Source organism: Fusarium oxysporum, chromosome 3 (assembly GCF_000149955.1).
Source record: "Fusarium oxysporum f. sp. lycopersici 4287 chromosome 3, whole genome shotgun sequence".
Taxonomy (NCBI): Eukaryota; Fungi; Ascomycota; class Sordariomycetes; order Hypocreales; family Nectriaceae; genus Fusarium; species Fusarium oxysporum.
The window spans coordinates 5559912-5586606 of record NC_030988.1 but is presented as its reverse complement, the minus strand read 5'-3'; the positions used below and the strand labels follow the sequence as shown (position 1 = coordinate 5586606).

The 26695-nt window shown below is 48.5% G+C and overlaps 5 protein-coding genes across 9 annotated transcripts; 1 reads left to right on the top strand and 4 right to left on the bottom strand.

Moving 5' to 3' along the window:
- Window positions 1-6933: 6933 nt before the first annotated feature.
- Window positions 6934-10558, bottom strand: FOXG_14990 (uncharacterized protein). Of its 4 annotated transcripts, none has more exons than XM_018395059.1 (7): window positions 10257-10558; window positions 9976-10204; window positions 9852-9914; window positions 9517-9804; window positions 9288-9465; window positions 7698-9208; window positions 6934-7571 (listed from the first exon to the last, which is right to left on the bottom strand). In XM_018395059.1, the coding sequence occupies exons 1-7, from the start codon at window positions 10517-10519 to the stop codon at window positions 7374-7376; spliced, it is 2730 nt and encodes a 909-aa protein (XP_018255048.1). In that variant the 5' UTR covers window positions 10520-10558; the 3' UTR covers window positions 6934-7373. The 4 variants fall into 4 exon arrangements, with proteins under 4 accessions (XP_018255048.1, XP_018255049.1, XP_018255047.1 ...); XM_018395060.1 differs by having other exon boundaries at window positions 6970-7606; window positions 7733-9208; XM_018395058.1 differs by having other exon boundaries at window positions 6970-9208.
- Window positions 10559-10935: 377 nt separating this feature from the next.
- Window positions 10936-13355, bottom strand: FOXG_14989 (uncharacterized protein). Its single transcript, XM_018395057.1, has one exon. It carries the CDS (start codon window positions 13240-13242, stop codon window positions 11578-11580), a length of 1665 nt encoding a protein of 554 aa, XP_018255046.1. The 5' UTR covers window positions 13243-13355; the 3' UTR covers window positions 10936-11577.
- Window positions 13356-14818: 1463 nt separating this feature from the next.
- FOXG_21851 (uncharacterized protein) lies at window positions 14819-17340 on the bottom strand. 2 transcript variants are annotated; one of them, XM_018402222.1, is made up of 2 exons: window positions 15904-17340; window positions 14819-15843 (listed from the first exon to the last, which is right to left on the bottom strand). In XM_018402222.1, the coding sequence occupies exons 1-2, from the start codon at window positions 16884-16886 to the stop codon at window positions 14937-14939; spliced, it is 1890 nt and encodes a 629-aa protein (XP_018255045.1). In that variant the 5' UTR covers window positions 16887-17340; the 3' UTR covers window positions 14819-14936. The 2 variants fall into 2 exon arrangements, with proteins under 2 accessions (XP_018255045.1, XP_018255044.1); XM_018402221.1 differs by having other exon boundaries at window positions 14819-17340.
- A 536-nt stretch (window positions 17341-17876) lies between these two features.
- On the top strand, window positions 17877-18769 carry FOXG_21850 (uncharacterized protein). Its single transcript, XM_018402220.1, has one exon. The coding sequence runs from the start codon at window positions 18059-18061 to the stop codon at window positions 18677-18679; it is 621 nt and encodes a 206-aa protein (XP_018255043.1). The 5' UTR covers window positions 17877-18058; the 3' UTR covers window positions 18680-18769.
- A 1371-nt stretch (window positions 18770-20140) lies between these two features.
- On the bottom strand, window positions 20141-26646 carry FOXG_14988 (uncharacterized protein; the record flags this gene model as incomplete). Its single annotated transcript, XM_018395056.1, has 6 exons — window positions 20141-22496; window positions 22639-23708; window positions 23776-25095; window positions 25172-25686; window positions 25783-26543; window positions 26633-26646. 6 exons carry the CDS (start codon window positions 26644-26646, stop codon window positions 20141-20143), a joined length of 6036 nt encoding a protein of 2011 aa, XP_018255042.1.
- Window positions 26647-26695: the final 49 nt, after the last annotated feature.

The window sequence follows — 26695 nt, the reverse complement described above, 5'->3', positions numbered from 1 at the left end:
ATTTTTGACAATTAAGGGAGGGTAGGGAAAACTATAAATCTGTGTTATAAGAGAGACATCAAGAGGGTTATCTCCCCGCACTTGACGGTTTCTGTGTCATATACATAGATTTGTATGCCCTTGAAACGATCGCATATATCACTCGGATGTAGTTTTTAAACGTTTCATAATTAGCTTTTGCTTCGCTCTACTAATAGTGATATATCAGGAAACCATCAATATTACAAAAATAAGACATGCTTCTTGGCCTCTATTTAAATTATACACAAGTTTCATCGCTAGGATGTTCTTTGACTTTATTTAAGTTAGGCACTAAAATGCAAATATCACATGCATTAGCAGACAGTCTGTATTAATTAGAAACTCCTAAAGCTCGTATAAAGAAGTATTTAAATAAAACTCTGGTTCTAATGTAATGGTAGAGTAATTCATTATTTCGGGTACCTTTATAACTACACTAGAACCCACGCTTCTCAGTCATTCCAAACATCAAATTTGGGAACATACTATCTGCTATATATCAAAAACTCTACCCTCATCTCTTATTAGCTGCCTCATATAAGAAAAAAAGGCTTTAGCCTTGCCGATAGCGACAATTCACGTCTTTCATTCCTAGTTACCTAATTATCTTCTCATTACTTACCCTGTACGATTAGGCTTTATTGACGCCCCGAGCCATCGAAATGGTTAATGACCTTGATCTAAAGATCTATGAAACTGCGGTAGGACTATGGTGGGCTTGTCGATAGGCGGATTCTCTTACCTGATCATCCCAAGATCCTCACCTCTGCCCCCCCTCTTCGTTGAAATTCGCTTTTACCATGCGCAGTGGCGGAGTCAATGCAGTCTTGGCATGTACGCTGTCACGCCGGAGGGCTTCCTGGCCCGTCCGGACAATTTGTCAAAATAGCTCATTAGCCTCACCGGCATGCCGGAAGCGTACCTGTTTGCAAAAGATATGTGTCAGAGACGACGGAAAGTGGGACGCGGAAAGCAATACCTACCACGTCAGTGAAAACTGATGCAATGCGATAAGTAATATTGCCAAGATCAGGCTGCAATCGTAGCAATGGCTTGTGGGGTCAATATGCTCTTCACATTGTTTCTTTTCTCTTGTCTCATAAGTGGACCGTTTGCATTATGCCTCGTCAAAATGTGACTATTGGTTATAAAGGTGCACCGGAACAAACGAAAAGGGAAGCAGCTGCATATTCTCGTCCAACATCGACAGAGAAATAACAGGCCGCGATTACGCAACAGGGGCTACCATCCAGGACCACCTAATGGATAACCCCACCTAATGGATAACCAAAATTTCGCTCCGTCCATACAAAATCCAAATTTTCAATTACATCATGTTCGGCCAGGAATGAAGATACTTGCAAAGTAAGACCTGTACTATAACGTCGGATGGGGGGAAACCGGCCACCCCCGGAAACCGGCCACCTTACACTAACAGATAATAAAAATAAAGGATTTAATAGCTTCCTCTATATAGCTTTAAATAAGAATTATAGATAATTTTTATATACTACTAATATAATACTATATAAAAGTAATTTTATTTTTTATATATAATATATAGTTATTATATAATATAAGTTTAAATAGAGTTTAAAAGTTAAGAGATAAGAAATGTTTTAAATTAAATATTAAATCTAATAAAAATAATATAAGCTTAAAAAGATAAGATCTGAGCTTTTTATTACTTATATTAAGTATAGAAAAATACTATAAAATTATATAATTTCTTTAAATAATAATAATAAACTTTTAAAATAAATCTTAAGAAAATTTATATAAAAATATAAATTATTTTAAAATTTAATTATAAATTAAATAAAATAGCTATTTAAATACTTTAACTTATATAAACTGGCTTATAAGCTAAAGTAATATAATATATTTTAATATTTATTTTATTAAGCTATTTTAATACTTATAATAATAAGTAAGTTTATTATTAATAATAAAACTTAAATTATTAAATATATATTAAATATTAAGTAATATATATTATATATTCTCTTAATAAAAAGCTTTAAACTCTTAGTAATTTTAATTTTAAAACTAGAATTTTATAACTATTTTAATAGACTTTATATAAAGGTTTTAAATTAGTTAAGGTTTTCTTAGTAAATACTAGTAATTCCTTAACATTTTTTACCTTATATATTAAAATAGCTATATTTTCCTATATAAGCTTAATATAATTATATAGTATTTTTTTTATATTATATAAGCTATTTAACTATATAAATAAAACTAGAAAAAAATTATATTAGTAATCTATAATATCTTATTAATATTTAAAAATGTTATATTTTCTTAGCTTATAGTAGAGGAAAAGTGGCCGGTTTCTGGGGGTGGCCGGTTTCCGGGTGACCGACGTTAACTTGTGGATCGCAAAGCACAGTGCTTGCATTCTGCTTCAGTCTGGAGGACTAGGTATGGATGCTGTGCAAATCCATCTGCTCGCTTCGGTAGCTCATCTAGGTCAGGAAGATGCAGGGAATTGACTAGGGTATTGAGCTTCTGCCGACACTTTTTAGATATACCATGTTTCTCTTTGAGGTGGCGTCCGACACGATCATCGTCTGTCTTCAAGGCAAAGCCACAGGGTATGCAAATGATAGCTTGAAAGGAGATATCGTAGTGAAGCTCTAGTCTCCTGAGCGTCTGGACTTGACTTGGCGTGATGTTTTGCCGATGAAGGCGATATTCTGAAGATACTTGGGTAGACATACTGAGATGGTACATTATCTGGAGAAAAGACCGCCACAAACACAATCACTAAATCATTAGCAATGAGTAAAAAACGCGGTGGTCAAAAGGGATCAGGATTAAAGTTAAGTTAGGTAATTCTAGTTGTCTATGATTGGCTCTTAGCTACGCGTGATGAATTCAGTATGGGTGGCACGGATCACCATGCATCGAAACGGGCCCCGTTCCGCGTTTTTGTAAACACGACTTGGCTGGTAACGGGGCCCGTGACGAGTTTGAGAAACCCATGTCGAATTTGATAGTTTTGATTGGCCTAAAACCCGTAACGGGCCCCGTTACCGGCTAGAATACTAGAGTAGAAATTGCTGGATTTTGAAAACGTGCAGGAGCTCATGCAAATTGTAGATAGCACGGACTAGTTCAGATGGCAACTAAAGCTGTATTGCGTGTTTATGGCAGTCTATGAGTATCTCTAGATCTTTTTCGATCAAATGTAGCATTGGTTGGCCCAGAGACACAAACTCATTTCAGCAGGATGCTGACACATGGTCCTGAAACACGAAAGCGCCCCACGAAAGCAAAATTCAGTTTTAATATTGAGAATATTTCGTCATGATATATTTACGTATCTTTTTAGTCAAAGCCTGCTACAAAGAGGTCTCGGTGATACCATAAGACTCTTGATATCCTTACAAGCAGGATGTTCATTGAACGGTAGCGGCATTCTCGAGTTCAGTGAGTAACTAGACAAGAAATCCGGTTCAAATCACAAAAAAAGCATCTCCGTTTTTGTCTTTAATACTTGACTAACGCCTGGGCGGCGACCAGGGGCTACGCGTTCATAACTGGAAGGTCAACCAAGGAGAAAACCGGCAGGAGGACAATCACGTACATGTGTGATCGTCGCCGTAACCATCCGATCGTTTCAAGAGAACGTCAACGCAAGACGACAACTCGGACAACAGGCTGCGAGTTCTCTGTACTGGCGAAAGAGAATAAAGATAGAAGTAACTGGACTCTGCGGCACCGTTCTGACAGCCGATTCTCACTACATAATCATGAACCAAGCCAAGATACCACTGCCCACCCAGTACTTCGAACAATGTCCAAGGAGCACCTATCTCAGCTGACTGGCCTTGCCAATGCTGGGATAGCCCCTAAAGAAATTCGAACGTTCATGCGGCAGAACACCGACACCATAGCGACACAGCAGGACATCTACAATCGTATTGCAGATGCTAGACGAGAAGTCTGTCAAGGACAAAGCAGCATCAACGCGCTTGCTGATCAGCTGTTTAGAGAAGGATTTTGGAGTCAATTCCAAGCCGGTCCAGACGGCCGAGTCAAAGCTGTTCTGTTTGCGCACCCCGATTCAGTGGCATATCTACAGGCATATCCGGATGTCTTAATCTTAGACTGTACTTATAAAACCAACAAATACGGCATGCCACTTTTGGACTTGATCGGTGTCGACTCTTGTCAACGTTCGTTCTGTGTCGCGTTTGCTTTCCTGAGTGGGGAGTGTGAAGAAGAATATTTTTGGGCGTTAGATCGATTCCAGTCGCTGTGCCAAAACCACAGGATTAAGCATCCCTCAGTCATCTTGACTGATCGCTGCCTAGCATGTATGAAAGCTGTCGATACTTGCTTCCCATCATCAAGGCCGCTGCTATGTCTCTGGCATGCTAACAAGGCAGTTCTTCGCTACTGCCAGCCGAGATTTACGCGCCAGACTCAAGGGGAAAACCCGGGAATCGAGGCTTGGAATGAGTTTTACGGCCACTGGCATTCGATCATCAAGTCACCAAATGAACAAACTTTCCACGAGCGTGTGTCCGAGTTTGAGAAGAAATACATCGCGGATTATATCGAAGAAGTCAAATATATCAAGACAAACTGGCTTGATCAGTACAAAGAGAAGCTGGTGAAGGCGTGGGTCAATCAACATCCCCACTTTGACAACGTCGTTACTTCAAGGGTGGAAGGCATACACTGGCTGCTTAAGAGCCACCTCAAAGTATCTACATTGGACCTGTTCGAAGCTTGGCGATCGATCAAGCATGCACTACTCAATCAACTGGCGGAGTTGAAGTCGAACCAAGCCAAGCAGAAGATCAGGACACCTATCGAACTCTCCAGTATTCTCTATGGTGCAGTACGTGGTTGGGTGTCTCATGAAGCTTTGCGAAAGGTTGAGCAGCAACGAAAGCTTCTATTTCATCAAGGCTCTACTCCTTTGTCGGCCTGTACTGGTTCCTTCTCACGATCACAAGGGCTGCCCTGCGCTCACAAGCTGGAGGGTTTATTAGCTCAAGGCCAGACTCTACAACTCGAAGATTTTCATCCGCATTGGCACTTGATTCGGGAAGATAATCGAAGGCCCCTCTTAGAACCCCGCCAGCGAGTCGATCCAGTGATTACGAATTCGTCTTTGCCGTTATCTAGTGTGAGAAGAGAACTTGGCGGCTTTGAAGTCATTGAGAAGGCGAGGCCGATACGAAACCCTCCTTTATGCAGCAAATGTCATATACTAGGTCACGCAAGAAACTCAAAGGAGTGTCCACTACGATACTCGGAACTAAGAGCATTGCCAGTTATATCTTCAGACAAGCCGCAGGTGTGTTCGAAAACCTTTGAGTGGATACCCTTTACGACCCCTGAGGAACCAAGGCCACCAGTGATGAAAACGCTCGGCGAAATACAGTGGCAACCAATCACAACTTTGGAAACTTTCGAATTTGAGAATGAGTCAACTTGTCAAGATCTGCCATCCCAGTTGACCATCGAAACAGAGCGGGTGGACCGACACATGACGACTCCAGAACCTCGACACCCATCACCTACGCCATCGACGTGTAGACCGCAGGTGTCACCACAGTTAAATTCGAGAGATCTAGCTTCAAACCCAACTACACATCTGAGGCATGACGATCCACGAGCCATCCATCAGAGATACGTCAAGTCTAGAGAGGATTGGTATAAGGCTCAACCCCCAGGAGCCTGGCTTGGTAATCGCCAGTATCGAAAAGCAATGGGCTTACCTTTGGGATACCCAAAAGCAAGCTACAGCTGGTGTCTTGATTATAAGCAGATGGGGAGGTGCTGCAAAACCCCGACGGGTCCCAGAGAATGGACTAAAGAAGAGATGATGGCTTACTTAGACTGGGATAAAGCAGAAGCTGATCGAATTGAAGCACAAGTAGCTGAGGAGACCGAGAACGGACGACTGTTTACAAGTAGAAGAGGTATGGGCGAGCTGTGGAAGATAGCTCAGCGGGATATCGATGAACAAGAAGCCTTGTATGCTGCCACGGAACAGGAGGAGAGTTGTATTGTAGTTCAGTCCTAACTTTAGTAGAGTTTATAATGAACTTATAGCTCGGATAAATCAAGACTATACAAGTTAAAGTCAGCGATTTGCTTTGAGTAAAATTAGCGGTTGATGGACTTCAAGTAAAACCACTCGAAATAGTTCCAATCCGATAGCGGAGTAAGCTATACCAGATATGGTAACTCGGACGGGACCCGTCCAGTTTTAGAAGGACGGGTACCCGTCCGCCTATTAGCCGCCCCGTGCAAACTCTCTTCCACTTTCAGTGCACAGACCATGCTAGGGGGTGTACATAGCAATAACTGACGATACTGTGCTCCGAATATTCTGTATAGAAGGGGATCATCCGTAGATAAATTTAGCATGTCCTGCGGAGGGCACTACCCCATCCGCCAGAGGCTAAACCTGAATGTCTGGCATTTCATTTACTGGTTTGCTCGGTAATGGCCATTCCCCTGATTTAGCGAAGCGGTTCCTGGGCTAATCCCCTCCGCTGGCGTGCATGCGGATCAGACACCAACCCATTAAGCGTCGAGGACGCTGCGACCATCATACCGCCAGTATTCCGTCGTTCGTCGCCGCCCTTGCATTAGATGTCTACACATAGACACACACAAAATGTTTCACTGTGTCGCCCAAAGCCCATGCAGCATTTACATTCTGTCTCTGCCTTTTCGTTTTCCATCTCTCCGCAGGGTCGTTGGGTTTGTATTAGTAGCAAGCCAACTTGAAGGATATTCTTTAAGTGTTCAGAGTCCTATCTACCGCACTTCTGTCTATGGCGGGAAATATTTAACACAAGGGTGAGGTAGTGAGTAGAAGAAAGTGAATGACGTTGTGCAAACTGTCTTCAACCTCGCCTATTCTCAAGTCGACTTGTGGCTAGTTGCATTGGAAAAGAAAACGCTCGACTGTCTTTATCGCTTGTCCATATACGCATTGCTGTGATGATGCTACTGTGATCCGAAAGAGGTATCTATTCAATCTCGACATGCCTATCCTGAGCTGTGCCAGCACGCGGACTTCTCTCTATAACAAGCTGTCATATAATTATCAAGTGAGATTGCCTGACAGCGCAACATCGACTCTCTTCGAAAGCTTTACAGCGTTGTTCGGTAGGTGCGTGCTAGGACTCTGGCTTAATCGGGCCATATTGAGGGTCGTCAACCACATTCTGGTAAATTTCAGGGCCGGGATGGTACCATCTCGGGTCGTATTCGCGCCTCATCTTCAGCAGTCCTCAGGAGCCTGTGGACAAAAGTAAGAGGTGTATCTGTACATTGAGAGCTATTTCTAGGAAGATATTTTGATTCAATGATTAATTTTGGCGGGGTCGAAATGAGTCTTGAACCTGTCGCAACTTCCCAGTTACTCTCTTGAGAAACGGCTGTTTCTCGGTTGTCGAAGTATCCAATTGGCCTGCCCTAAAGGCGGATGGAATAGGACGCAGATGTTCTGCCGCCCGAGTTGTATCGGAATGCTCATCGCCAAGTATCCGCTGCATCTTCTCCAGCACCTCTCTCCTCATTAATGCTGCTTCATCCAGTTTGCCTTGGTCGCTTAGCGTATTTGCAAGGTTACTCAATGCTGCGACTGTTTGTGGATGCCGATCGCCAAGTATCCGCTGCATCTTCTCCAGCACCTCTCTCCTCATCAATGCTGCTTCATCCAGTTTGCCTTGGTCCCTTAGCGTATTCGCAAGGTTGCCCATTGCTGTGACTGTATGTAGATGGTTATCGCCAAGTATCCGCTGCCTCTTCCCAAACACCTCCCTCTGTGGTAATTCTGCGTCATTCCAGCGCCCAATCTTCGCAAGAAAAAAGCCAAATCTTTCTACAGTTCCAAGCCAATCGATTTCATTCCAGTCAATGACTGATGAGAATTTCTTAAAGCTGTAGATATTATCTGTCAAATGTGGCACAACCCGCAGCTTTGACACAGGCCCACCCTGGCGGTCACTAATAGTCTTTAGGTAATCGTCCAGGAGCTGTGATGCTGCGTACCAAAAGCGTTTCACTTCGTCTCCGTCGCCTTGTAATCGATCGTAGCCCCAGGCGTGAACAAGGCGATGAAGCGAGTATGAGGTTTGCGTCATCTTGTACTGGCAGAGTGAGTATTTCTCCAGAACCCGAAAGCATTCCTCCAAGTGATGCAAGTCCATCCTTTTTTCATGTCCTAAAATTGATGACCATGATGCGAGTGCTGTTGAGCCTGAGTCAATGCCTAGGCCGAACAGCTCGAGGAAGATGTCATCATAATGAATAAAACACAACAACATTAGAAGTCGGCATGCTTCAGGAAGGTGCTCGGATACCGCAGAGTAAGACGTCTCCCACACTGTCATGACGCTGTGGTGATACCTTGCAACAAGTTCATCGGGTGTTTCTGAGAGCAGATCCCGTCGACGGTGACGAAATTCATCCAGATATGCAGACAAATTTGATGATAACCGCGGTGTCTGTGACACATACTTTCCCGCCATGCTGACTGCCAAGGCAAGGTAACCCAGCTCATGCACGATGAGTTTGGCTTCAGCCACTACATTTTCTCGCGCTGATTGTATCTCTGCGCATGTTAGGAAGAGTTCAACACTCTGCGACTCTTCAAGCTCCCCAACAGAAACTCCTTCGAACGTCGACATAGATTTTGCGATGGATGATCGACTCGTGATAATAAAGTGTATGTTGGGAGATCCTGGACAGTATTCAGACAACGTCACAAAACCTTTGTCTGTTTGGTGCAAAGAATCGGCACCGTCAAAGATGACAAGATACTTTCCAGATGCTCTAGAAAACCAGCCGAGTACTTCACGCTTCACATCTTCGGGGTTCAGATCGGATAGTGAAGACGTAGTCTCTGCTAGCTGTCGGTAGATGGCCAAAAAGTCTCGGTCGATAGAGGCCGTCTGGTCTGCCTGAATCCAGAATGTGGCATCGTACTCGGTTCGATAACGCTGCAGGTAGCTGAGAGCTAGCTGTGACTTTCCCGCTCCGCCCATGCCCCATACTCCCACCCTCTTTACCTCGCCTTGCCTATCAGACTCGAAGGGTCTCACGAGCTGATTTCGGATGCTGTCACGAAGAGCTGGTCGCTGAACGAATGTCTTTACTGGTGTCATTGAGCTCAGAGGATAGCTCGGCACTGGGTGAGGGGCTAGAGGGGAGTCAGTCAGTCTTCGTGACTAGAACATAATGGAGCATATGATTGAAACTACAAAAAAGCCAAGACTAACCAGACCTATCCATCGTCAGAGCGCGGTCGACCTCATCAGCAATGGTACCTAAAACCAATTCGCATGCGGGGCTGTCGGCAGACTCAAATTTGCAAATAGTGCTATGATCAGTGTGCATGGCTATCTGTTTCTCACGCGTACCCGGGAGATTCAATGTAGCAGATTTCTTGTCGACAATCTATCGGAAGTTAGCAGGATGGCTTTTGTTGGGTTCATTCGGTTGACACACAAGACCCATCTTGCCATAGGAGTCTCCCTCGTAGAAGCTGACGACAAGACATCTCTCGGGCAAATGGCGAGCTTGTTCGAATCGTTGCGTCGCTTGGTCCGAGTTTTCCTTTAAGGCATCAAGGAGGTCATTCTTTGGCTTGGATACGCCTGTTCTGACTATTTTGGCCACGATGTCACCCAGACTAGCATAATTCCCGCCCTGGTGTGGCGTAGCAAAGAAAACGAGAAGACGGGTCGCCTCCACGATAGATTTGTATGTAACATCTAATGTGGCTGCGACGAGTGCCTGTAGGGCATTAACATGTAAAATTGTTGATGCATGCAAGCACTCACCTCTTTGACAACCAATCCACCTAAGCTATGACCTATAAACACAAGAGGCCTTTGTGGGTCACTCTGTATCGATCAGAATGGGACTCTAATCAAATATGGGCTTGTCGCTTGAGGTATACAGTACCTTCCGCTTCAGTTTGAGCCACTGCAGCAAGTTGTTCGCGTGGTCAGCTAGTTTGATAGCCGTTGCACCAATGGCAGGGCTTGAGTTGTATTCGAAGAGCATCACTCGAGCGGGTTTTAGAAGGGCGTTTGGGAGGAAGTCTTTCAGCCAGAGCTTGTCACCCATCGTCCATGTCTTCCGGGCGTGATCATCACTGTTCTTGAAGTTGAGGCCATGGACAGCAACAATACTAGCGGCACAATCTGTTAGCTTTGCACGGCTACGGGGACTGTAGCATATACTCTAACTCCGCCACGTGGGGAGGATCACTGGATGCGCTGTCATAGATGACATGGAGGCCAGGCTGGGCCATTGTCGACGATCGGAGGGTGCTACAAGGTAGCTTAGTCAAGGAACCAAAAGCGGGGTAGATTGTGGGGTATCGTGGGCGCGCCTGTGGATCGAATTTCAGGCACAAGCAGTAGTGTTGTGGGGTAAAAGGATTAGCAGAGAGGATAATTGAGGAATGAATGACATGAGGTGTATGAATTGGACAGCCTAACATTAGCCCAGGATAAACAGGGGCATTTAAGGTGATTGAAAGGAAGAAGAAAGAAGTCAAGGGTTAAGATGCGTGAAATGGCGAGGTAGTTTTCAGCTGCAGTGTTCATGCCTCAGGCATGACGCCTTGGCAAGCCAATAGATAGGAAGGACAAATGAATATTGGAAGAAATCCCAAGCACTCGAGCCAAAGCCCAGTACCGCAAGGCACATTTCCTTTGCTTGTGACCATGGATGATCCTTGTCAAGGGCGGAGCCACCACCAATCATATCGCTTGAGATTCCTGCGAAGACGATCGCCCTGTTTTCAAGGCTCATTCACCAGAATACGGTAATCCATTCACGGTTTCCAGGCTGCACTAATTTTGGTCTTCCAAGCTTTTCTGAACCTGTGACGACCATTCCGCTTGAAACCATACCCATCATAAAGCCAGTCTCATCAAAATTCCAAATATCATGTGATTGGATACCATATTTCGCAATTGTGTTCTCTACAAGCCTAAACCAATTGCGAATAATAGTTGGATCTTCACATTTAGCTCTCTGGTAGTCATATCTCCGAAAGAAACGCGTCTTGAGCTCTGGTTGTCGCTTGATGAAATTATTAGCCCAGCGCGTGCCGACGGGTGATGCATCGCGGTCAGCGAGGAGACAATTGGCCATTGCTTCAACAAAAGACACTCGTGGGGGAAACGGTTGCGAATCTAGCTTGAGAATAAACTGAACTAAGGTCTCTTCTGCTAGATCAGAGAGTTTCCGAGAGTTCGGGACAATATCGCGTCGTGATTGAACGCCGCGTCGGCGGCGTTATAAAGTACGGGAATGAACGTGATACATTTCTGCGGCGCGCCGGGCACTTAATTTTGGGTTATTTTGAAGGGCTTTAAGTGCAAGAAGGATTCTACCTTCGTTATTAGGCTCTGACATGCCTAGTGGTTGAGAATTATCTGATCGGATAGTGATGATGTAGGGTGAGGCATTTTTGCGACACTCGCTTGTCTGCGACACTCGCTTATCATGCACGTTACACTCTATCCTTATTTCTATTAAACTTATATCTCGCTAGTTTCCCATCCTCCTTATTCCTGCACTTTCCCAAACCATTTGTGACCACACTCTTAACTGCCTTGTCATCTGACAGGCCTCTATACCTGTTACAGTTATCTTCTTTCCTAACCATATAGCTACCTGCTCCTCGTCATCATGCTCTGAACCCTCCTCTGACATATTCTCCCTAAGCTCCATACAGTAACGAGGATCTGTGCACAAGAAGAAGCCAATGGCAGTATCGTAAGCTTGGCTTCCATACTGGCAACTAACGGCTTGATTGAAACGCCACTCCCCGGATCCGTCCTGTTCCCATGCCTCACAGACTTCCCGAGGCATAGCACATCTCCGGCAGCCTCCGCGAGCCCTGAAGCCTTCCTCGTGGATTGCCTCTGCTAGCTCGGAGCGGAGAACTCGCTTCCCACCGTGTGGGCACTTGCGTAGGGTATGCTCGATCTGTGGCCCTTGCACGCCTCGTCCTGCACAAAAGCTGCATTTACCCATCCACCAGTCCATCACGACCTTCCACTCGCGAACCTCTTGGCCATCATCCCAACACATCTGAAGGGTAGGGGCTCTGGGGAGTCTACTAGGCCTGGAGTCGCGACTATCGTCGTCTCCACCGGCACTAAGGAACTCAAACGCTCGCACAAGCAGGTCGAAGGCTGCAAGGAGCTGCGGCACCCAAGTCTCTTCGAGGGGAACCTTCTCTTCGAACCACTTAGTCGCTTGACCTTTCTTGGTGAGATCTGTGTTATATCTCTTGGATACGAAGCTGGTTAACGCTTTGCCGAGAACTTGGTCGTCAACTGCGCTGAGGGCGGCGATGGTCCTTCGTATAGCTGGCTTATTCTCGCAAAATCCATCCAGGCCCGTTGCTGACAAATACTTCTCGGTCCAGCGATTCTTCTCTTCCTTGGTCCTGGCATTAAACCTGCGAATCATTATACCCATATCTTCGCATATCTGGTCGGTCTCGGTGCAGAGGCTGCACTGGTTTTCGTTCCCTGCGTATCGCTCAAGACGTAATGTTTTTAGCCAGCTTAGGATCCTCTGCGCTGCCTCGGAACCTGCAGCGGTGCAGCTTTCGAGATTGTGATCTAAGCTGTAGTTGTTGAGAACGTAACAGAGCTGACAGCCAACGACAGCCCATTTTTGAAGCTCAGTGCCTACCTTGCATCGTAGCTTCATGTGAATTTTGTAATCCTCATCTCCCTTTTTGAAGGTTGCCTGATCGTCAAGATGATCAAGTATAGCCTGTCGCTTATTGATCGCGCTGGCGCTGGTACTACTATCTGGGTGCCCAAATAGTGGCCAGTGTCTCTGAATATTATTACCGGGAGGCTGGTCTGTGATGTTATTGCCCTTGAGGCTGGGAGGGAGAGTTCGCTTTCGCTTTGGAGGTAGGGATACAGCCCCCAGACCCTGCTGTTGATAGTCTGACCGCCTCTTGGAGGGCAGATGACTATTCCTCTGGTCGTCAGGGTCGGGCTGTTCCTGTTGACGAGATTCGCAATTGACTGTCTGTGTACTCTCTTCCTGGAAACGTCTAATAAATGCAATCATCTTTTGCTGCTCTCTGTTAAACTCTTGCTGCTCCTCTGTTAATTCTGTCTGCCCTTTTTTTAACTCTTCAATCTCCCGGCGTAGATTGTCCGATTGATTACGACGAGTAGACATTTGACTGTTGCTGTAGAGTAGAGCTTGGCAATATAATTGGTCACGCGAGGGTTATCTGTGTTATACGCTTTTTGGAGTATCGGGGGTGCAGGCTTTGTCTGAGGGTGATTGCGATGGGAAGGTACGCGTCAGGACCGTGAGCACCTTACGGCAGTTTTTATCGGTCCTAGCCTGTATGTCACGTGATGTTGGAGCTTAGCTACCCTATTGTCATAACCCTATTTACAGGCTATACTTTCCAACCTTCCTTTGTCATCACACTTTCTTGGCATACAAGTGTTAAGAAAGTGGCCTTGTCATGTCGACACGACGAACTGCTGATCATTGCGATCGAGAGCTCGGGTATGGACTGAAGGAAGGACATCGAGTATCCTTCTTCCAAGATCGATGCCTTCGTCAACTCTGTTCTGTATAGCGAGTAATTTCAGGCACGTAGCAGTAGCCATGAGACGATGGAATGGCATCGCATTCAAACAGGACCAAGCCTCGAGGAGATCGGTTGAGGCCTCTTCCAGTTCCTTTATCTGCCCCGTCCGTCTATACCGGCTCTCAAGCTTGATTCCAAGGTTATTCAGCCTGCCTTCCCGGTCTGGATGGTCGTGAGGCGTCGATTCTACAGCTTGTCTTACTGCCTGGATCGCCTCTTCCAGGTCCTTCGTCTCTCCCGTCCGTTCATACCGCCGACCAAGCTTGTTTCCAAGGTTGTTCAGCCTAGCTGCCAGGTCTGGATGAACGTGAGGCGTCGATTCTACCAACTGCAGGTGCCCCTACCATATGCTCTCAGCAGGTGGTCGTGTTGGGCCCAACCCTTACAGAGAGTCGAGGATACGCCGTCAAATCGCGTCTCGGAGATCAACGAGCTCCTGGCTGCGGCCCGGGCTGAGATCAAGCACAAACGTATTTCAGGTCCCTGTACTGTAGCCGCCATGCTTCTCCCCATAGATGCAATGTTAGTGGCCTGGGCGCGAGACCTACCGGGCAGCTAGGCCTTCAACTCGTACCAACATCTCGGATCAGCCAATGCTCCAGTCGCCAGTTTCCAGTCTCAGTACAATATGTACCCGGAATTGCGGATTGCGACATTATGGAACAGCTATAGGACTGTACGACTTTTTGTGCATGAGGCAATCCTGTCTGCAACTCTGAGATACGACACGCCTGGCGGCAGGAAAAGAGCAAGCAGATCGGCTAAGGTTCTTGTTAACATGGTAAATGGAATATGTCATAGCGTACCGTACCATTTGGGATTCGAGCGCATCGGAGTACATACCAAGAAAGCGGCACATGTAGAGTTACCCCCATCGCCCGGAGGCTACTTACTCCTATAGCCGCTGTTCATTTCGGGTATGCTAAGAACAACATACGAAAATCAGAGAACTTGGATTGCATCTACATTACGGCAGATACGCTTAGACATGGGCATACAACTAGCCATCTCGATGGCGAAGGCATTAGAGCAAAAGGCTTAATACTTCTCTGACAAAGATACGTGGTCAATTGGCGAGCTTAATCCGCACTAGATATGGACTGGCAACATTATGACATGATTAAGGTCACCATTAGTAATAGTTTACCATATTAATAGAGTTCCAGAGCTCTTCTCTGCTACTGCGTTCTCTTAACTTATTCTGCAAGAAGCTATTGGCGTGAATTTCTTTCACAACTGGTGATGATTTAAAACATAGGAGACTCAATCAATGAATGACTGTATTGAATGAGGAAGGCCATGAGAAAATAACACTTGTCCTTGGGAAATCATAGAAAAAACACAATCCAACAATCCAGCTTCTGACAAGAAGTTGAGGAAGTTCACTAGGAGAATGATTCCATGAGGATGGCCATTTAACTTCGAGTGACACGTGGTGGTCTAGATCATTGGTACCATGCTGCTGGAAACCGCGTTTCAGAGGTCTCGAAGCGGTAAATGCAAACTTCCACTCTGGTTTTCGGCCTCTTTTGTTATTGATATTGGCATCAGCGTTCCAGATAAATATAGCAGAGCATGGGTTTGGCTTTTCCTGGAAGTTCCAAATTCGTCCTAATCGAAGCAATTTGCCTTTCTTGATCGCCTTGACTAGCTCTTTTGCCATAAGGCGCATATATGACCTAGAAAAAGTCTCTTTTTTGAGATTATCTTCCTGTCTGGTAGGATCATAGCTCAGGAATCTTTCAATATGCATGGCAAGAGTTGTCTCATGCAAGCGTCTCAGTTCAGCTGCAAGGTGAGCGAGGCACCGCTGTTCATCCTGGGTAACAGAGTAGGGTTTGTTTTTAGCCTCGGGCAATGGAAGAAGAAAACTTGCAGGATCTATGATCCTACCAAGTTTCCAAAGATGCCCTTCCGTCTTGATACCCTTAGGCGTGAACTCAATGTCGATAAATCGACATCCTTTATTGAAAGTGAGATCGCGTTCGCCCTCGGGAGCATAAAACTCTTTAAATGCTTGATCCTCCAAGAATTGGGATAAGGTCTTATCAAGCATGAAGGAGGAATCCTTTCGTGATTCATTTAAAAGAATCTCTCCATTAAGAAGATACATCGCTAGTATCGATATACTGAGGCTCTTTGGCTTTTGCATCTGCTTATGGTCTATTCGAATGCTGTACTGGCAGCAATTAGCGATGATTGCCAACTTATCCCAAGCATCGTCCAGTCCTCGCCTTTGGATGTCGGCAATGACTTTTGGGGTCATAGGCATCGAACTTTCCAATAAGATTTTATAGTTCCCTGCGGCTCCAAGGATATACTTTGTATGATGTGATACATCTTCCCGTTGTGGTGTTTTATCCTGGACCGCACGGCAAAATTCGGTAATCTCTTTGCTAAAGCGTATGGATTCGATACAAAGTTCGTTTGGAACATCGGAGAAAATTTCGTACTCCCTTTTCTTTGCTTCTAGGAATTCAGGGTGTCGAATGAGTAGTGTCATATTTCGCCGTCCGCGATAGTCTTCCTGGAACGTCCAGGCCCTGGTCCACCATCGATCTTTCGTTATCCTACTTAGTAAACTCAATGCCTGTAAGATTTCGTCGTCTTCTGTTTGTTCAAGTTCCTTCACGAACTGTCCGCTGATGATTTTAAATAGTACATCAAGTTCATGCTCCCACTCGATTGGCTTCCCAAGCAAAGCCACAGGGTGCTTGCTCAGACTGTAGACCAAGTCCATGGTCTCGATTGCGCGCTTCTTATCTTCGCATCGTTCATGGGCACATATAACATTTGATTTGCAGGTCTTCTGCTTGACGCAATGCCTATCGATCCAAAGCATGCTAAGACCCTTTGCCCGCATGAACGAAAACACACGGTCAAAAACGCTGTCTCGAACCGGCGATGGGAACAATTGGGGCTTATATCCTCTGGTTTGAAACTTGTATTTTCCCTTCACTGGGCTTTCCTGTTCAGAGTTGCCCCAGGTGTAAGACAGAGCGACATAGTCTTGTTCCTCAAAGGCATTGATCTCGCGGCGTATCAGTATAGGTCCGTCACTGGAGTTCTCAAGTCTGAGACACTCTAATTCTTGGATAAATGATAAATATTTCCGCTGGGGCTGTTTGTTTTCACCAATGTTGAGGAGAAGCGATGCAATTGACTTGCCATGGTTTGTGACAATGTTGCGTAGAGAGAAGTTAGAGTCGTCGTTCATTGTATTGGGAAATTAAAGTTCGGAGGGACCTATGAGTAAGGTCAATAACAAATGCTTAAGATACGTTCTGTTGTCTGTCATCTGAAGTATTTGAGCTAAGACACCAGCGACGTAGGTGTCATTGCTGCCTGATTCGAGATCAGCTTTATTTACCCCGCACCGGGTTTTCTGGGCTCGATTGGTAAATGTGAGACTTGCTTGTCAGCCATTGGGTGAGAAGCTCTGCTAGTTGTCAGATGTCACCGCACTTGCCAACGCCAGCGGTAACTGCGAAAGTCTTGGCCAATATCCTTTTGCTAACGAGTTGAGCTGCCAGTTGTAAATGGCAGTCATTTTGATCAGGTGAATTTCAATAGACAACGGTCATGTATGTTGTTGTTTAGGTCTGTAGTGAAGCTGTTGTACTTGACAATGGTCAGCCGACGGAAATGCGACGCGTTTCGTGTTTTAGGTTTTCTGATTTCATTAGCATGGTGCGAGAAACGCAGTGCGTTTCCTTCGGGGAAAGTACGGGGCGAAAATGCTAGACGGTGATTGGTCAGAAACAGGAAACGCAATGCGTTTCTGCAAGTAATTCTTGAGTAGGGTGTATAACGTATGAAAACTCAAGTACGCGTTTACATGTGTATGACACGTGCGCAGGTCGTCGATTGAAATGGGACGAATCATCCGCTATGGTATGGATGATATGGGAATAGACAGGAGATAGACATGGATTTGGGAGATGGACAGGGGTATTCGACAATTAGGGGTACACGACAATTAGGAATAGAAGAGTAGGGGTAGAAGGCAAGTAGGGGCACACGGCAATTAAGAATAGAAGAGCAGGCAGGAGGTGGTGAATTCCTCCGTTACTGAAAATGGGACGGACAATAGTGATGTAAATGATGGAGGAATGTGGATTTAAGTAGCACGTGACTACGCGGTTAGCTGGTGTCAATGAACTTTTCGCTATCGCGTCTCAAAAAAACCATCCTGTTTCTTCCAACACCATCACAACCCTACAGTCTTGCCACGACTTCGGCCGACTTTGTCCTTCGCTCCCATATCAACCCAGCGTCTCTGTATCTTCACTTGTCCAACCAGGCCCCCCGTCCGCCTGCACGTCCTGCTATCGATTCAAAGGGTGCATACAATAGAGACGTGTCACGCAGCTTTCGCATGTCGACGCGATGAAGAACGTGCGCGCCAAACAGGGCTATGTTCGTACTGCAACACGTTTAAACAGCTTCTCCCCGTCCTCACGAGGTAGCAAGCGCAGAAAACTTGAAAGTAATATCCCCATGCCAATGCTGCTTGCCGTCGAGAGGAGTGATAAGGAAAGAAGCGATAGACACGAAGCAGAAGCCGGAGAGCTTACACCGTCAAGTTCCCTTGACACCAGTCCAGAGTCGACACCTTCATCTCCAAAGCGCTTCTTTACGAAGGATGGTTACCACGAATGCCTGAAGACTGTGTTGCACCGCAGCCGCCGCCAAGCAAATTTGGATAAATGGAAACATTTGAACGTCATGGAAGAAGCTATAGCACAACCACCCGAAACAAAAGATCAGTCACCATATTCACAAAAGTCCACACTTTCTGGCAAAAGCTGTTCCCATTCACCACCTCCTGATGAGCCTGTTAGTCCTGAAGCTTCACAGGAATCGTATGGAGGCGACTGGGTTGATGAAGTCGCCGATGAACTCTTGGCTGGAGGATCTTCCGCAGTGACGTCCTCGCCACGAAATACAAGAGCAGCTGATCAGGCAAACTCGCCAAAGGGAGATGCTGCAATAACGAGGCATCAATAGCGGACTTGATCTCGTTGTTAGCAATTACTAAGAAATTAGTTATCCAAGCTCTCGAAGTTTCTCAACTTGTACGCCGCATTCAGTTCGTGATGTATATCTCTTTACTTAAGTAGAGCCTCATCGAAGAATCGGCTAATAAAGGTTCGCATAGACTTGCATATGTAGCTATTCTTTCTTTATGTGCCCACTTTTGTTTTATTCTTATTTGTTATCCTCCTGGACATCATTCAACTTTCGCTAGGCGGTAATTTAGCTCCCTGAGCTCCGGGTCGTAACACTTGTTCCACTGCGGATATGTTCGATAATGTGTTTCAATAAGCTCATGTACTTGGGTTTCCATATTGCGCACGACCTGCGCCTGCTTCTTTCGCATGATAACTAGGACGTAGTGAAAGTATATAAGGTCGAGCGACTCCAGTGTATCCTGTCGTTGTTTAAATTACACTTGCCAGTGCATGATGTGTACATATGCATAGATAGAAATTGAAGTTTGGAGTCAGGGTCTTTTCAACGTTGGCCCATAACTGACCACGCGACGCGGGTACGCGTTTGACTTGTGCAATTTAAAGTTTTATACTATAGTATAGTTTGTGAAAAGTAATCTGGTAATGATAGCCTAGATGGTCAATACTAACCCTATCGTAACCCTAGTATACGTGGCGCGATAGGTTACTGAGGAACCAGAGTCCGGATTTGACACGCCGCTGTTAAAGTGTTGTCTTGCCGGAACGTGCAGTCAAGCACCAATCAAAAATTCAAGTCAACCCCTTGTCAGAATGGAGTTCATCCCAACACTGGTCTTTTTTCGAAATTCAATTCTACCCCCGGTCAAAAATCAATTCTACCCCCTGTAAAGTGGGGTACGTTAAATCAATTGTACAACAATTGATTTTGGACTGTAGGACTAGGAAGCCACTGGAGTCAACAAGGATACCGTCCGGTCCAAGCCCTCCTTTCATTGGTTTGAGCTCTAGACCAAGCGACCAGGGTGTAACGATATTTCGTAAGCTGCCTCCGAGCTCAGATCACGCTTTCGTCTCGACACCGAGTTAGATGCTTTCTTTTCCCGTGTTTTTTAGCCAACGATGAATGCCTTGAGGAACGAAAGGCCCTTATGCCCCACCCGCCGCTCAGGGTCGGAATGCTCGCTTTCCATTGGTCAAAACTAACACCGCTGGGAACTAATTAAAACGCCGCGTGCCAGCTTCGCCCCGCGACCTTTAAAACTTTGAACAGCCTTTGTGATTGGTGGTTTTGCGTCCGTCTAGCTCTTCCTTGGTGCGTGCCTGTTCGACTCGTCTGGCTCTGGCTCGAACGCGTGACGAGGAGAGGAGACCGTTTGTGTCTTCCAGAAGGGCCCTCCCGCTTTTCCTATCCTATAACGCTTCCTGTAACGCTTCCCCGCCCTCTCCCCTCTCCCATTTCGTCTCGACAACGTCGCCGAACGCAGGCCCCCTAGCCTTAGGAATCGTCGTCCAACCAGCGCATGGCCTCCCGAATGGTCCTATTGCTCAGTTGCTCCAGTCTCGCCTGCGCGGCAGTCATCTCCGGGGGAACGCAGTTGCCCACCAAGTCTCTCTCCCGTATCTTAGACACGAGCATAATGCCATCCAGCGACGAGCATCGCGACAGCTGCACGTACAGGCTGTACGGGTCGCACTGCGAGGGGACGATGCGTCCGTCGACATTCGTCGTCCTCGTCCCGCGCAACTCCAGTGCTACGCGCTCGAGCGTCCTGCCCTGCACCTTGTAGTCTGTGCACGCAAAAGCCGCCGCGCACGGCAAACCCTTCCGGCTGACGTCGTTGCGCTGCCACGGCCTCTTTCGCTGGCATTGGATTCTCACGCTCATGGGCGTCAAGAGAACCGTGCCGGACGGCATCCCGACGAAGTGGATATCCTTTGTTGTCTCTGACTCTAGGATTATCCCCGCTGGCGGCCCGAAGTGGACCATCATATCGGCCGAGATCCGATGGCCCGGGTGGGTCTCGTCGAGGATGACCTCCAGAGCAGTGTAGCTGGCACCGTTGACCAACTTCAGCCCTTGGTGGGTATTGTGGTTCACCACGACAGGAATCCCCGGCACGAACATGAAGATGGCTGGTACCGGTATCGCGCTATCGTCGCCCTGGTTTAGCATCATGATGGCTTCTTCCTCCGTCGGCAGGCCATCCTTCCATTTGTGCTCGGAGATGAAGATTCGCATTATTGACCGCTGCAGGATCTGGAACGCCAAGGTTGCCTCCATATTTAGGTTCCACCGGTTCCTATTCAGTGGTGTCACCACGGTGATGCCCGTCTCCCATGGGATCCGCCTATCCTCCCGGTAGCACCTTGAGTTGAGCAGTTCTAAATCCGTGCGATCCTGCACACCCAGTCGGATCCGCTTCAGCAGTCTCTGCAAAACCGGATCTCCTGCCGCACGCACTTGTTCATCCAGCATGACAACCGTCGTGAACTTCTTCCACAGCGCGTGCGCCTTGTCATGCTGGTGCCGTTGCTCGGCCTTGAACGAGTTGTCTTCGTCCCATGAGACGACCATACTGGGAAGAAGGATCGACCTTTCCTGTACAGGACGAAACTGATGGAAGTCTCCGCAGAAGAGAACGATGGGTATGCCCCCAAAATCCTGCTGCGATCCGCGCAGCCTGCAGAGCTGCTCATTCACGGCGTACAGCGTCCGAGCTCCGAGCATGCTCACCTCATCGATGACCAACATTGCCTTGTCCTGCCAGTCCATTCGCGACTGTCCATGGACGAATCGCTCCGCCTGTTTCGGCAATCGCACGCCGTCGAGATCTTTGGCCAAGTTCGCGCCCACCGCTTGGTCCTTGGAGAACCCGCAGGCTGAGTGGATTGTGATGCCGTTGATCCGCGCTGCGGCAGTCCCTGACGTCGCCGTGATCAACAGGCGGTTCGAAATGCCCTTTGATGCAAAGAGCTCGACTAGCGCCTCAATGACTCTCGACTTGCCGGTTCCGCCCTCTCCGCCGACGAACTGGCAGAGCTGACTGATATCACTTTTCTCCCTTTTCTCCCCACCATGGATCAGGTCGAGTTGGCGGCATAATATAAGGAAAGCGATCGCCTGCCTCTTATTCAGTGTAAACCGCGCTACCAGAGCCTTTCCCGCCTCGAGGAAAGACGTCGATGCACCAAAGTGGACTTCCATGCTCGGACTTGCATGGACTGCCGTCCCTTCCAAATCCGCCGCCGTCATTTGGATATCCTCCTCTCCAAAACCGGTGAGCAAACTCTGCACCACTGCGCTGCGATCGGTCCCGTGGGCCGCGACGGTACTTTGTATACCCTGGATCATTTTCTCCTTCTCTCTGGACGCACAGATCTGCTGCGACTTGATGGCCTTGACCTGGCCCTGTGGTGGTACTACGACCCCGGAAAATCGGTTCCCTCGTATGCTTACCCGTCTTTCCCCCGGTTCGGGTGTTACGGTGGCCTGGAGCTCAACAGTCGAGCATAATGCTGATTGCTGAAAGTGACAAAGCTGCTGCATCATTCCCATGAGCTCTGGCGAGCCCTCCGTGATCTGGGCCGCACCAATTGCACCCCTCACAACATCAATCAGACGAGTTGCATTTCCGACGCTGTCAGACTGGTACGCCGATGTGGCTTCTTCTCTCGCCTCGCCTGCCCTGTCCTGGTGGGCATGTGTGGCCGTGAGTTCACCGTCGCCAGATGACGCTGCCCATTGCCGGGCATCGCGTTTTGCGTCTTCAGCCGATCGTCGGAGCAGTTGCACATTATCAACGAGGCATGATATTCTAGGAGGCAGCGCCTTTCGTGCCCGCGCCCATATGCTGTTGATGTCGTCCGTTTCTCGGCACAAAAAAGACTCCCATGGCACAAATAGCGCAAGGTGCTGCACCGCTGCTCTTCCAGCACATGGAGGTTAGCCTCTTCAACACGACCTTTACACTCTGTCGGCGGCGGCAGACCCACCTTCGATAGCACGGCTCTTCGTCATCCTGATCGAAATCCTTGCTCAGGTAGCCATCAAGGCAGACGCTGGCGTGCTTTCCCGGCCGCCTCAGCACCTGCAACCAGCCTCTTCCAGGACCCCACTCGTTCTCGAATGACACCTCTCCCCAAGCGGCAGGGATCTCATCTTTACTGACTCGTTTGAGTCTGACGAGCGAAACATAGTCATAGAGGCATAGGCTTCGCAAAACGTCTCCCCGGTGCTGGTATGCCTCAGCATAGCCAATCCTTTCACCTGCTTCTTCCACAACTATCGACTCGTCCACGGAATCGTTTGCAACCTCGGTCCCGCTCTCTTGCCGGAGGTGTCGCCATCGCCGGAAGACATGCCAGTAGAGCAGAGAGACGTTCAGGAACGTCCAGGCGTTGCTATTACTGAACTCGGTCGGGTATCCCACAAGATGTGCAACGACCTCGACCTGCGATAAAGAACGCTCCGTGAACACGCGGTTCGCCACCCTCATCAAGAACTGTCGCGTCCTATTCCCAGCACCGTCGTCACCCGCGGCATTGCTTCCACGATCCTCCCCACGATCCTCCGTTCCACCGGCCGCTGAGACGAGGGGCAGCAGTTCTGCTGCGGCAACCACGCGTTTCCACACCGGGTCCTCTACTTTGGTCGCATAGTTCGTGATGTAATAGACGAGGGCCATGGTCTTCCGCTGCGTCGCTATGAAGGAGATATCGTGATTATGGCGGAGCCCCACGGCGATGGCCTTGTTCCACCGATTTACCATGCTATGCCTCCTGCGGATATGCAACACGCCATCTGCCGTAAAAGCAGTCTTCTCGACTAGTCTCCACGGCGCCTGAAACCGACAAAGGCCACGCTTCTTTGCTCTTTTGTCCTTGCTCAAGGAATACTTGACACAAGTTGGGCTGTGAGTATGGATCTGTGTTGCGCCGGCACAAAAGTTGGCTTCCCCATCAAATGCAGCCGAAAACTGCTCCCTATTGCCCAGCAGGGACGAGATGTCCGATGTTACCGATCGCTCCGCTTGGACGGCGCAAAACGCTTCCTGGTCCAGGTCCTAGATTGCAATATTAGTTTGGCCTCGCTCGACTATTATATTGTCAGCAACTCATCTTGGGCCATACCTCGGAGAAGACACTATCTATGTATTGGATGATACGGTCACGGCACGTGGCTTGGTCCTCGCCCTCGGTATCGGGAACCATCGAGCTCAAATGCGAGTTCCCATGCAACCAAAGCAACCCGTGGATGTGAAGCGCTCCTCGTTCGTTGGTCTCCACGGCACCATAATAATGGCTGATGCGCCCAAATACCGACTCCCCTCCCACTTTTACATAATGCTCAAAGAATAACGTCATCTCTCGGTGGAAGAAGATGGCAGAGCTCATGGGGTCCGAGATGGCCAGCCGCACACGCTTGTACGACATGTCGAGGCTCGTCAAGAAAGCCTCGGCCGCATCAGGTTCACGGGTGCGGTATGCTGCAAGCCGCAGCTTCACCGGGTTCGTAATATCGTTCGGGTTGAGTGTGAACCAGATCGCCGGTACACCATAGCGGAGGATTAGCGACTGTATCTTCCGCCGCATACTCAAGCGGCTTTCCCTGGACATAGGCTGCCGGAAGCCGTACAGGGAGAGGCTTCTCAGAAGCTCCTTCACAGCCTCATCGGTCGTTTTGCCTGAGCTCTCCAAGTCGACCCTCGCCGCTGCTAACCTCTCTGCAGACAGCGACTGTATAATGCCCTCTGCCTTTCGGAAATTTTTTCTCGTCACGCTTAGCATGCTCACGCGCCGGTTCTTCGACCGCACGCTCATGTTGAACACAAGGAATGCAAATATGTGGTGCGTCGCAAACCGACCACCGTGGCGCCGCAACACTACATCGGCCCACGCTCGCAGACTCATGTTCCGGGATGAAATGAGGTCTTGGGCCGCCGTTTCTACCCCGTGCTTATCGGCATCTCCTTCCGCGCCTAGGATGGCTTCTTCGACCAGCCGTGGCCCTCCGACGCCGAACGGTAGCAGTGTAGGGAAGGTCTTCGCGAAGAACGAGGCATCGAATGAGTCGGCGAAATCATCCCCGCGAGAAACATGAATGTATGGTTCACAGGCGTCAACATGTCGTCGCCGCCTTTCCACCGATCCCAACTCTGTTCTCGGCCCCGTGTTGGCGTTACCGGCCGCATCTCCGTTCACGACGTTGCAGGCGAACAAGAGCTTCTCCACATCCGCTACATCCGGCGCTGCATCCAGAGCAAACATGCCCGACGAAGTGACTTCGTTGATCGGCTTCCCTAACTTCTCGGACTCGCTCTCGCCCTGATCGCGTCCTTCGTCTTCGTTCGGCCCCAGCAATTCTATCCCGCCATTCGGAATGTCTTGTCCTTGGTTGAGCGACGCCAAGATCTCCTCAATCTCCACCAAACCCTCCTCATCTATGCCGCGCTCCGTGGGGGGAACGACTTGTGCCGTTCGTGTCTTCTCCCATGCCGTTGGCTCGTTCCGCTCCATGCAATCATACACCGCCGACGGCACCCCCATGCGGCGGCGCGCCCCAGCTCTCCATCTCAGCCACATCAATCTCGATCTCGGCGTAATGCGGATTGTTCTTCCTAAGCCACACAAGAGCCCTCTCAACGGCTCGTCGCCTCACTGACAATAGGCCTGACAAGTCGCTTGGTGCTGGCTTCTCCGCACCCTGCCACGAGACATGGATCTCTTCCATGACTTGCACGAGCGGATGAGGAAGCACTTTCGTGGCCAGCTCCTGCACGTTATTCGGAAACACCGTAATGTGGCCCTTGATATGCTTCGGGTACTTTGCGGTCTGCTTCTGGCTGCTCGGGATGCTGTACCTGGTGACAAACCCATAACACGAATTCATCGCGATGAGCTTCTCCTCAACCGGCGTGAGGTCCTTGAGCTCATCGGGAAACATGTGTTCGCACCCAATACGTCTGTGAAGCTGAGCCGCGGGCGACAGGGCACCCCGCCTCAAACCACGTACACACTCCACACAGCCCGAGATCGCCTCACCTACGGGAAAGCATCTATGACATGAAAATGGCGAGCGAGAGCCCTTTTCGACGCAGCTCGACACCCATTCGTTCCATGTTATCTCTCTTAACTCACTTTTCGTGCGCTTGCGGTAGCACAACGTGCAAGTCCATATTGCTAACGCGTTCGCATCGTGGAACGCTCTATAGAAGCCTTGCACGGTCGACACTTTTCTCTCGTGCGGTATTGGCGCACACCACGTCTGCTCGTTGGACAACCTTTCTTTTACAGCAAATTCTTCCTCTAAGAAGGTCAACACACTGGCGAGGTCTTCAGTTTGAAGATCTCGTCTTCTCTGTCCCCGCATTCCGGCTCGAATCTGTTTTCTCAGAGGCTGGTCTCCGCCAGGGTGACCGGTCCTCTTTCCCTGCCACCCGAGCTGCCTCGGATCCGTGGCATCGTCTCTCCGTGGCTGATCTGCTTCTTCACAAGCAGTCTGATGTGGTAGCCTTGGCGACGACCATCCGACTAAATGCGCATCTCCTGCTATACCCTCTTTCTCTCTAGGCTGGATAGGCCGTGTGGGGCGCTGGTGAACATCTTCAGTCCGAAGCATTATCCTGGTTACCGGTCTTCCCCCTCGGCGCTTTCGTTGAACAACCGCAGCCATACCATCTCCATCTTCATCTCCTCGTCGACTCTCCTTGGGCAAAACGTGCCGATGAAACAGCACAGGCTCGGCAACCGCCACCCGAGATGAACCACCCACCACCCTTGGCTGCTGACTCTGTCCGCTCAGCGAAGCGTCCGCTGACCCGGCCGCAGCATTATGTTGTACGCGGGTCAACACTGGATACTGTCCCGAACCTCGGCGAACATCCCGACTTAGGACGTAACTGGGTGATCAAGTTTATCAATCGCCGCGCAGACCTAAAGACCAAGATGGGTAGACGTCAAGAAGCTAAAAGGTTCGACTCTTTCACACCTAGAGCGGTTCATTGGTACTTTGATATCCGGGATGGCCAGTATGGCTGGATCAAGCCTGAAA